At 35.9% G+C, this 12,310-nt stretch overlaps 1 protein-coding gene across 1 annotated transcript in view; it reads right to left on the bottom strand.

Moving 5' to 3' along the window:
* Positions 1-10,235, bottom strand: part of PDE6D (phosphodiesterase 6D) — a 171,763-nt gene extending 161,528 nt beyond the window's left edge. The window contains exon 1 of the mRNA XM_053710300.1: positions 9,411-10,235. Coding sequence (XP_053566275.1) covers positions 9,411-9,457 — 47 coding nt within the window. The 5' untranslated portion in view covers positions 9,458-10,235. The remainder of the gene's footprint in view (positions 1-9,410) is intronic.
* Between the last annotated feature and the right edge of the window lie 2,075 nt (positions 10,236-12,310).

The raw sequence follows: 12,310 nt of genomic DNA, 5'->3' as shown, positions 1-12,310 counted from the left end.
TTGTAAATATTAAAGACTGTGGACATTTTTTTTAATGGAAGTATATTGGAAAGTTGTTTAAAATTACATGCTGTATCAATCATGAAAATTGAATTTAACCCGAGTGTCCCTTTAATAATCCTATTAAAAACAAGGGCACTTTAATTCATCAAAATTGACATTTCACTCCTTTTCTTCAAAAACGTACCTTTTAATCCCTTGCCCGTCGCAAGCCCTTTTCGCAGGTCCAAAATGACGAATCCAGCTTCCTCCAATCACGGCGTTGCATCAGGGCATGATCCCCCGGGGGGGAAAGCCGTGATTGGAGGAAGCCGGATTCGTCATTTCTGACGTAAGAGGCTTCCGACAGCCAGAGGAAGCGCTGCAGCGGCTTTCAGGATTAAAAGGTAAGTTTCTGAAGAAAAAGGAGTGAAATATCAATTTTGATGAATTAAAGTGCCCTTGTTTTTAATAGATTTATTAAAAACCGGACACTAATTCATCCAAATTGATTTCACTTTAACTGCAAAGTGCTCCAATGCTATATATATATATTATTAAATAAAGATATTATGAGTAAGTGTACTTTGCAATGTATTTTCAATGTTTTGTGACACTTCAGTTTCGCGAAACACTTAACCACAGCTCTGAGAACTGTGGTAATGATTCTAGCGTAAATCGGAATTGCATTTACACTCAACTCGAGCACAAATTAACATGCGTGCAAACGATCGTGAAAACTATCCTTTGCGCGAAAATGTTGCGCCTTACTTGTAATCTGGCCCTTAATAGGTTCTGGGAACACTGATGCTTATGCTACTATCTTTGTTACAGTTATTTGGAAGCTATTTAAGCAATTTAATTAATGCCTTTGTTGTCCTTCAACTTTGATGAAAATAATTTTCTGTTTTTTAGAAGCATATTATAAAATGTATTACCATGAATTTAAGATGAACAGACTGCCATTTAAAACCACAATTTATAACTTTCTACTAACAAGCGAGTTGTTGTTTTTTTTATCATTTTAGTTGGGGTTTTTTTTAAAGGGACAGTCAACGTAAAAAAATGTATTGTTTAAAAAGATGGATTATCCCTTTATTATATATTCCCCAGTTTTGCACAGAAAACATGGTTATATTAATAATATACTTTTCATCTCTGTGATTACCGTGTATCTAAGCCTCTTCTGACAGCCCCCTGATCACATAACTTTATCTATTGACTGGCATTTAAGCCAATTAGTGTTGTGTTGTTAGAATCCACAGGCGTGAGCTCAATGTTATCTATATGGCTCACATGAACTAGCACTCCTGTTGTGAAAAGCTAAAAATAAAAAAATAAACAGCATGTTATCAAGGGGTTGTCTTAAGTGACTTAGAAACAGACAGACATTTAGAGGCTTAAAATGTTATTAAGTATATTAATATAACCATGATTTTTTGTGCAAAGCTGAGGAATGGGTAGTAAAGGCGTTATCTATCTTTTTTTAAACAATAACAATTTTTGTGTTGACTGTCCCTTTAACTCCCACTGTAGAATAGTATTCTTGAACTAGTCTACAAAAATGGAAACACTGTCTCACTCTACTTTGAAAAATATTTATTTTATTTATTAAATTTTACCTCAATAAATAATGCAAATTGCTCTTATACTAATTACCAAGCATTAAAGTGAAGGTCAATTTTGATGAATTAGTGCCCAGTTTTAAATAATCCTATTAAAAACAAGGGCACTTTAATTCATCAATATTGACATTTTGGGCGTTTTCTTCAAATACTTACCTTTTAATACTGAGAGCAGCTGCAGTGCTTCATCTGCCAGTCGGCAAGTCCTCTTCGCGTGTCCAAAACGACAAATCCAGCTTCATCCAATCACGGTGTTCCCTCAGGTCATGATCCCCCCAGGGGGAACGCTGTGATTGGAGGAAGCCGAATTCATCATTTCTGACATAAGAAGAGGCTTCCGACGGTCGGGGGATATCGATGGAGCAGCTTTCAGGGTTAAAAGGCAAGTTTTTGAAGAAAACGCTTGAAATCTCAATTTTGATTAATTAAAGTGCCCATGTTTTTAATAGGATTATAAAAAACCGGGCACTTATTAGTCAAAATTGACCTTCACTTTAACAGTGTTTTTTAACATAGTCTTTCATATCCATTACTAAATATGTGATGTTATTGTCCTTACATGTAGTGTTTTAAAGAATTTCATTTAACTAGGAATTTAATGGCACATAAAAGTTGCATGTATTTTAAGATTAAAAAAATGTTTAGGTTTTAATCCCATAAAAAAAAAAATTTTAAAAAAAATAGTATTCATTTCTGCTCTTTTTCACTATGCTATAAAACGTAAACTCCTGTGCCTAGCTCACCTATCTGCTCTGGTTTTTGTTTGAAAATATATAGCCTTTTATATCCCTGTAACAAACAAATTTCCTTGTTTCGTTCATTTGAACAACCACTTGAAAAGATGTATTTGACATAAATAATAAATAATTCAAAAGGAAAAGAGGGCGCACAATAGTGCAGTATGTCTATAAAGTATAAAATATAATACACAGTCATATGCACAAACGTGTGCTGCATGAACAATCTGGACCTTTATGAGCTGTCCAGTAAGCTCACACCCTGGATAGTTGTATCTTCACTCTCCCACACCGAGTCTGTTGTTACTGGAGGATAGTTAACCACAACACAGATCTCACCCGATGAAACAGTTAGTGAAACCGATAAACCTGTTGTGAGCACAATTGTTACGTATTTTAAGTGATTTTATCATTATTAAAGTTATTATTATTAGCGGTTGTAAACAATATACGGCGCAAAGCCAGATTTCCCGCACGGCTATTGGCTAAGAGGTGTTAACGTCACCTCTCAGCCAAATAGCGTTCTGCCATGGGCTGCTTTAGCAGCTCAGTGCAGTAAACACTGCAAACAAAGAAGCTTTCAGAATGAGGTATTTTATACTTCATGAATGAAAGTCCCCTTTATTTTTTCCAATGGAAAATCCTAGCGTTTCACAAACGCTAGGATTTAACATCACTTTAAAAGTTTTTTATTTTCTTTGCTATGATCCAAGCATCTGTTTTTGGGCAGAAGCTTTTTTTGTCTTCAAAGGGTTTATCATTACCCATACTAAAAGTTCACACTATTAGTGTTGTGGTTCCCTATCCTCCAGTTACAACAGGCTTGGTGTGGGAGATTTAAAATACAACTATCCAGGTTGTAAGCTTACTGGACAGCTCCTAAAGGTCCAGAGTGTTCATGCAGCATACGTGTATATGACTTTGTGAGTATTATATTGTACAAACATACTGCCCTATCAAATAGTTGAATGAGTGGTGTTTATGTGAAAAAAAGCAGGCAAATATCCCCACATTATGGGACATTATGGGACAGTGAGAAGGACATTCGATATATATATATATATATATATATATATATATATATATACACACACACACATCTCTCTGTGGTGGGAATTTGTAGTATACATATCCCCCAAAGCAGAACATGCTGTGATCTGATATGTCATTGCAGAAAAGGCAGCATGTTTGCAGAAAGAATGGGTCACATGAGGGAACTGTTATCCCTTTCTCTTTGCAGCCCTGCTCCACAACAGGCGGTTCTCTTTAAACAGTGCTTTGCTCTGGCTGCATTGTGTACATTTTTCTTAACATAGTGCAGCCACTGTGAAGCACTGTTTGAAGAGAACAGTCAAATACGGGTTAGCACTGCAAAGCAGCAGTTGATGTTTATTGATGACTGCCTCTTTTTAACTGCTGCAATATAATATATAAAACTTTTAAATATTGCTTTATTCTCCAGTTAATATATATATTGCAATTGTGCTGGTGCTTTAGTATAACTGCCTAATTTAAAATTGTGTTTAATTTAAAAAATTACCTGCAGAAAAATGCCAACACAGAAAGTGAAAGAAAGTTCTGCCTCTGGGTCCATATCATCTTTATAGTGAGATTTGTAACGAGAGAGAGAGAGAGCGCGAGATAGATAGAATAGAAAACAGCACTCTCTGGACTTAACAGCAAATAACACTTTATTCGGTAACGTTTCGGTGTCAGTGTAACTTACAAGAGTACTAAGCTATTTGTGCATATCAAGACGCTTTGCAAACGTGGGGTAAATTTTTTTTTTTTTTTTTTTTTTTCAAACAAGCTTTATTATAAATTCAAACATACATTTCAATAATAGGGTAATTGTCAAAACATACAATTTAAGGGAGTAAGTACCCATATAAGATAGGCATAAAGTCCTTTTTACCATGTAAAAAAAATGTCCAACTCTTAATATTGGCGTGAGGGGATTCCCCTCTAGATGTCCATGGGGCCCTAAACTGCCCATAAATGCATAATGAAAGAATCATCTGGGTACTAGGGCAATAAACTCTATTAGATAAAGCTTGACTTTTCAACATATTTTTTAACGAACAATTGACGTGGGGTAAATTTTAAATGGATATTCATTACGCTACATGCATGTTTTTTGTATTTTATGCGATCTACCACACTCACTACAATGTTAACTACAAAGTAACAATTGATTGATTGCGGTCCCCTCTCAACACACGTATATCACTGTAAACGGCAACGCTACAATTCACTACAACTAAATTGCTACATATGTATGCTTTGCTTAATAATTTTATAATACTGTTTAATCCTATTTTTTAATTCAGCCCCTTATTTATGTGCTCCTATTATGCCTAATAATATGCCATTAATGAGATTAAATTGATTATCTTTACATCCAGTGTTTACGGATCACATCTGGATTACATACACCAGTTTTTACTGATTGTTAATAGGTATTAGGGCTATTTACTCTTCTAATTGACTATAGGGATTTGTGTTGTTATGTTAATTGGTTGCCATGGAAACTAATTTTGGCGTTTTTTTTCCACTGGGGGAGGGTCTTGTATGTGTATAGATGTTTGCTTCACTTGTACAATGTTGGTCTGATGAAGGGGAGCATTTCCCGAAACGTTACCGAATAAAGTGTTATTTGCTGTTAACCCAGAGAGTGCCGTTTTCTATTCGCTATACCTAAACCTACTCTAGCACCCTGGCATCTGGCGTATTGTTTGTGAAAATTATATATATATATATATATATATATATATATATATATATATATATATATATATATATATATATATATATATATATATATATATATATATATATATATATATATATATATATATATATATATATATTCCCTGAGGGGAAAGAAGGGAGGCCAATCTGAGACCAAAAGCCTGGTTCAAATAAGTGGTTTATTCAACAAGGTTGCAGATACACAGGTGAGTAGGCAAACACCTGACGCGTTTCACGCATGCGCTTCATCAGACCTCTGATGAAGCACATGTGCGCATGCGCGAAACACGTCAGGTGTTAGTTTGCCTACTCACCTGTGTACCTGCAACTTATTTGAACCAGGCTTTTGGTCTCAGATTGGCCTCCCTTCTTTCCCCTCGGGGATTCTACATTCCTATATACAGCGGATGGGATACCGCTACTGGCTGTCTGAAGTCTTGAGCTCTGTCTCTGCAAATTATAACATACCTACTTCGCTTTGGGATTCTGTGAACCTTCTGCGCGACGGCGCGCAGATCTCTGACGTCAGAGTGAGTGAACCGTCTACTGAGGACGGCATGTGGGGTAGACACGGCCATTCCCTGCTGACGGGACTGGCGGGCCATCAGCCTGCCCAGGAACATCGGCGGAAGTTGTCCGTACCTGACACACACACACACGGAGTGGTCCAGCTCGCAGTCTCAAGTTGGTTTTGATAACTTTTCACACTTGGTTACTTTTGGCTCCTTCTAAACGCAGCGGGGACAAGTTAAGTATTGGCTACACTTATTGTTTTCCAGTGACTTATCCTGGACTTTCTTTACAGACACTGTTCAACATATGCTGTATTACTACATTACTCAGCATCTAATTGCGGGACTTAACGTAGCTATTTAGCTTGAACCACCATCCTGCATGAACAATCACCACTATTGTGTGGAACTTTTCCACTAAGTGACTATAGATGATCCTACTTGCTATATTCATTTGCTAACAGTTTTATATATATATATATATATATCTCTCCATCCAATTGTCGGTCAAACCAGCTCAAAGAAAAAAAGACCTGGATTAATGATATGGTGAAGAGAAACCTCAGACAAAAATATCGAATGTCAGAGGGTGCACAGGAGGAATCAATTATTGAATTGAATTCAATGGTAGAAAAAAGGAAAATGACAGAAAAAACATAAAGAATACAGAAAAGAAAAGGATTCCTTAGCCAGCACTTCTCATATAATACACCATAAGATAATATCAGACTAGTGGTATCAAGCACTCACACGGAACCAGGCCCAAAAAGGCAAAGAATCAAAATACACTGAGTTGATACAATGAAGTGAACAATTTATTGACTAAACAAATATGTCATAAGAATATGATAATAACCACAGTGAATAAAAACATAAGCCATGGCCATGGCAGTAAAAATCAACAGCTTGTTTGATATATGCTACATTAGTCACAATAACATTGCACATGTAAAGCTCAAGGGGATATGTGATACAATTTATACCCACAATATAACCCTAAAGATGCGATATAGAAGATCCACAATAAATACTATGTGCAAAAATAGACAGTTATATATAGCAAAAAAAGCTCTGGAGGTTTGATCAGTCCATCATTAGTATATAACCATAATTAATAAATGCTGTATAAAGTGCAGTCAATGCATCAGTAAGAGTTCAATAACAAACAACTGTGAACAAAGCAAGCAAGGAAAGCAGCAATAAGCGTATAGGCTACGGCAAGTTGTTAGGATAAGTGCAATCCAGCAAAGTATTCCATGCAATGTTAGCGCTTCAGCAGTGTGAAATTGATGCGGTTGGTAATCACAGTGTAAGTAATGACAGCAATGGTTAAGCATATAACATGTTAATGCTCAGCGGCATAAAATGATGAAATGAAGTTAGATGAAGATATGCAATGACCAACATCTAGCCAGCAAAGATCTAGTAGATAACAATATATCTTGTCAGGAGACAGTACTGTTAGAGCACATATGTGGCGGTGAATCAATAATGATAGGCGATGTCCTACAGAGAGATATACTCTCATCTAAGGGGCCTTCCGTTAGATCTCACCACTCCACCATGCGTGACATTGTTCTCCGATATGAAATGCTGACGGACTGTGCAGGATCCTCCAGTTACTGTTACGTAACTTTTACCGAGCCATGTCTTGTAACAGCAACCTCCTCCTTTACTCAGGCCACATTGACTGCACTTTATACAGCATTTATTAATTATGGTTATATACTAATGATGGACTGATCAAACCTCCAGAGCTTTTTTTGCTATATATAACTGTCTATTTTTGCACATAGTAGCTACTCAGTGTGCCATTTGTGTTGTATGCCACAACATAAGTTGTTTCCCATGTTGGTTATACCCTGAATACAAACCTCTGAACACTAACATTCATCCTTAGGTCAACAAAGATGCCCAGGGAAGCGATAGGTCCTGAGACTGTAATGTCTGGGACTTGGTCAGCAGTACCAGAGCAGGCCTGTGCATACCAGTGTGGGGTTTAGGCAATTTTAGGAGTGTGTTAGGCAATAACATGTTTCTCGAAAAGAAACCAAGACAAAATATGGGAAAAGTAGAACAAGAAAGAGCAAACAGACCTTTCATTGTGACAAATCCACAAGCAGACATACAATCAACTAACATTTTAGAGTGTAAATGCTAATAAAATTAAAAAAAAAAAAAAAAAGTTTAATTTTACACACACACGCACACCCAAATCCAGAATTTCAAAATAAAAAATTACTATTTTTCCCTGCTTGTAAATCGAAATATTCTCTGCCTATGTCTGGCCTGGTTTTTGTGTTCTAAAACGCAAATAACAGTCTATATTTATTTAAAACAAATATTACCTGATTGCAGTGCTGTACTATCGTTATGTGTGTACTTACTATTTATACAAAAAGTATATAAACTACCATAAGGTTGCATGTATAAGCTGTATTATGACATGTAAATAATTTCTAAATTACATTATATAGTGGTTTACAGTTAGTTCCATTCCATTTTACAGATACAAATTTTCCAAAAAGCAAACCATTTAAAATTCCAAAGCTTTTCCAGTCCCAAGCAGTCAGGATAAAGGTGTTTTTACATATAACCCTTTAAACAACATGAAAGGAAATGCACAGCATTAGAACACATCAAGGAAGAATATTTATGCTAAAAATACTGTATAATTTTTCTTGTTCCTGTCCCATTCAAGCATATTTAGAATGCCAGTAAAGCTGGCATATGTGGCAAATATAAATATACATAGTATACCATCAAGTTATCATATAAACCATTGATAACTTTTCCAAGAAGCACAATAAGCATACTGCTAAACTCCTTGCAGCTTTATTTGAAAACCTCTATTGTGTATGAGATTAGCTAAAAATGCACAATAGTACAGGTTCACACAATGCCCAAAAACCGCCCAAAAACCGGGTGCATCAATTAGGAAAAAATACTATGGAGTGGACAATAGTTTTGTATAATAAGAGACATGTTTGTCTTGAGCACAATTAGTATAATATCTTATATTACTGTATCTGGTAAACTCTGCTAATTCAGTACTTTCATATTTCTTAAAGGGACAGTCTACACCAGAATTGTTATTGTTTTAAAAGATAGATAATCCCTTTTTTTACCCATTCCCCAGTTTTGCATAACCAACACAGTTATATTTATATATTTTTTACCTCTGTGATTATCTTGTATCTAAGCCTCTGCAAACTGCCCCTTTATTTCAGTTCTTTTGACAAACTTGCAGTTTAGCCAGTCAGTGATGGCTCCCAGGTAACTTCACGTGCATGAGCACAGTGTTATCTATATGAAAAACATGAACTAACACCCTCTAGTGGTGAAAAACCTGTTAAAATGCATTCTTAAGAGGCGGCCTTCAATGTCTAAGAAATTAGCATATGAACCTCCTAGGTTGAGCTTTCAACTAAGAATACCAAGAGAACAAAGAAAAATTGATGATAAAAGTAAATAGGAAAATGGTTTAAAATTACATGCCCTATCTGAATCATGAAAGTTTTTTTGGACTAGACTGTCCCTTTAATCTTCTTTCTCCACATGTTGACTACTCTACATACCGTTATAACACTACCCTATTATTTTTTTATGATTGAAATTCTTCACTTACTTTCCAGGACACAAAGTGATAAAAAATATCTTTAAAATGGACAAATCATAACATGATCAACTGGCAAACTTCAGACCTCTACTCAATGTTTCCCAAAATACTGACATTGTGTTAATCTTTTATCAAACTAAAGAGAAACATACTATACTTATTTCTTACTCTATTATACAAAGGATACAGTTTGAATCCCTTAAGGATTTCCTTGGCCCGTTCATCTTTAGACATCTTGAATGTTTTCTTTTATCACAAAGACAGTCCAAAACCCAGATTACAATTTCAAGCTTGTGATCCAATCAGAAGAGTTTCTCCTGTTTGCTATAGTGGCAAAGTGCTTGCTAAATCTTAATATCTTGAATGTCAAAGGTTAAAGTCCAAACAAATGTTTTTATACTTACAAAAACTCATTTACAGCTACTCAAATGGTAATTTCCAGTGTTGGGCATTATAGCTCGACTTCTACAGCAATCACTCATACAAACACAAGCTATAAATCTTGATCTACATATCATGTGTATGGTAACTTGAAATGTAATTGAAGATCAGGAATACAAATGTGTTCCCTAGTCGAGAGTAAATAGTCCTGTGCAAGTTCAAAAAGTTGAAGCAGTGAACTGTAAAGCAAGCAATGTGTGTTAATCCAAGCTTAGATAGGTTCAGTGAGAAATATTAAACGTTCATGGAAGTGGTCCCGTACATGCAGATTACTAACTTGGATGCCTTCTGTCTGGAAAATGTTGGCGAAGTACCTACTGTCCATATAATTTGGATTTAAAATACTAAATTGATCGCTTATACTCCTCACAGACGGATTGATCCAGTGTATATCTAGACCACCACTGCTGATGCAGTATAAGGCAATAGTATTATTTAGGTTTGCACCAACACACATATAAATTGCTCCCGTTAACTACAATATCACGTTTCGGATGCAAAGAAGATGCTGTTTTCCGGATATCGGTTCGTTACAGGGATAAGCCGATTTACCAAAGAGCTACTTTCCTCTCCCAACCAGTGACGCCCTGTGTGCTCAACCTAACCCTCCATCAGCAAATGACAAGCACGAACATTCATGAGCGATGTCCAAGTTGCCCTATTGCTAATCAAGATCTGTGGAACAAGGCGGGCCTTAAACTTAAGGGGCTGGGAATAAGAAACTGTCAGGTCAAACATGAGTTTATCCGCGTCACTCGACCCAGCAACCTGACGTTGCATGGAAACGGAAAAATGTCTTACGGATACTTCGAGGAGACAAAAATATTAGTTTGCGATTGCTATTATCCTTACCGATTTACCATACCAAATGATAACGACAATAATAATAATAATAATAAAACGTTTGTAATTCTTACACATAGAGTTTTACCAAGAACAGTTCAGAAAAAGGTACCTGTAACATTTTAAATAATGTAATTTAATGAAGTATATGATATTATACTTAAGACCCCAACCTGAAAAAAGTCATTTCAGGGAGGTGGCTTCACCCGCTACTGCATCATCTTATCTGTTTGAATGTCCTATTACAATGCTATCAATAAAATATAATTCTGTGTTGCTTTCTAAAAATGCTGTGTCCCTTGAAAGGTGGTAGTCATTTAGGCACATTTTATCATACTAAGGCTAGATTACTAGTGGAGCGCGAATGTCTGCGCCCGAGCAATAAGGGGTTTATCTCAAGGGTTTGCACTCGTCGGGCTCATTTACTTTCAACTATTATGAGTTGAAAGTAAATGTGATCGCTTGAGTGCAATCACGATTAACGCTAGAATGATTACCACGATTTCAGAGCTTTCGCATAACATAAAAGTTGCACAAAACACATAAAAAATACATTACAAAGTATAGTTACTCTCATAATAACACCATCTAATTAAAAAAAAAAAAAAAATTGCACAAAAAAGTTATAAAGGCTCAAAGATATGAGGTCTCAGGTGTTAGGGGAAAAAGGCAGACAAAGGGCTTTAACATAGAGATACATACATATACATGTCAATGGGTAATCCAAGCTGTGTCTCAACGCTTGAGACACAGCTTGGATTACCCATTGAAAAAAGGTACCAGTCCGGCTACCGAAAAGTCTGGGGGTATTTGTCATGTTTTTGTGATGTAAATTAAAATGAACATTCTTTTCAAGACCGGTGAGTGCAGTGTCTATTCTTTATAAGGATGAAGGAATTTGTATAAGTGGATACGCAGCACCCTGGCTGTTGCAATATTGGATTAGTGAGTGCACCTGAACTTGGACTTATATATATATATATATATAATCCACTGAAATAAGTCCACTCCCACGAACTGTAAATTTCAATCTACCAGGGTGCTATATAGAAAGCTAAAATATCCAAGTTATAACACAAGCATTCACTGGACTTGATTACAGGTGAAAAAAAAAAACATAATTTATGTAAGAACTTACCTGATAAATTCATTTCTTTCATATTAGCAAGAGTCCATGAGCTAGTGACGTATGGGATATACATTCCTACCAGGAGGGGCAAAGTTTCCCAAACCTCAAAATGCCTATAAATACACCCCTCACCACACCCACAAATCAGTTTAACGAATAGCCAAGAAGTGGGGTGATAAGAAAAAAGTGCGAAGCATAAATATAAGGAATTGGAATAATTGTGCTTTAAACAAAAAAATCATAACCACCACAAAAAAAGGGTGGGCCTCATGGACTCTTGCTAATATGAAAGAAATGAATTTATCAGGTAAGTTCTTACATAAATTATGTTTTCTTTCATGTAATTAGCAAGAGTCCATGAGCTAGTGACGTATGGGATAATGACTACCCAAGATGTGGATCTTCCACGCAAGAGTCACTAGAGAGGGAGGGATAAAATAAAGACAGCCAATTCCGCTGAAAATAATCCACACCCAAAACAAAGTTTAAAACTTATAATGAAAAAAACTGAAATTATAAGCAGAAGAATCAAACTGAAACAGCTGCCTGAAGTACTTTTCTACCAAAAACTGCTTCAGAAGAAGAAAACACATCAAAATGGAAGAATTTAGTAAAAGTATGCAAAGAAGACCAAGTTGCTGCTTTGCAAATCTGATCAACCGAAGCTTCATTCC

This window comes from Bombina bombina, chromosome 4 (assembly GCF_027579735.1).
Source record: "Bombina bombina isolate aBomBom1 chromosome 4, aBomBom1.pri, whole genome shotgun sequence".
NCBI lineage: Eukaryota > Metazoa > Chordata > Amphibia > Anura > Bombinatoridae > Bombina > Bombina bombina.
The sequence above is the reverse complement of the archived record's forward strand: the minus strand, read 5'-3'. Positions and strand labels throughout refer to the sequence as shown.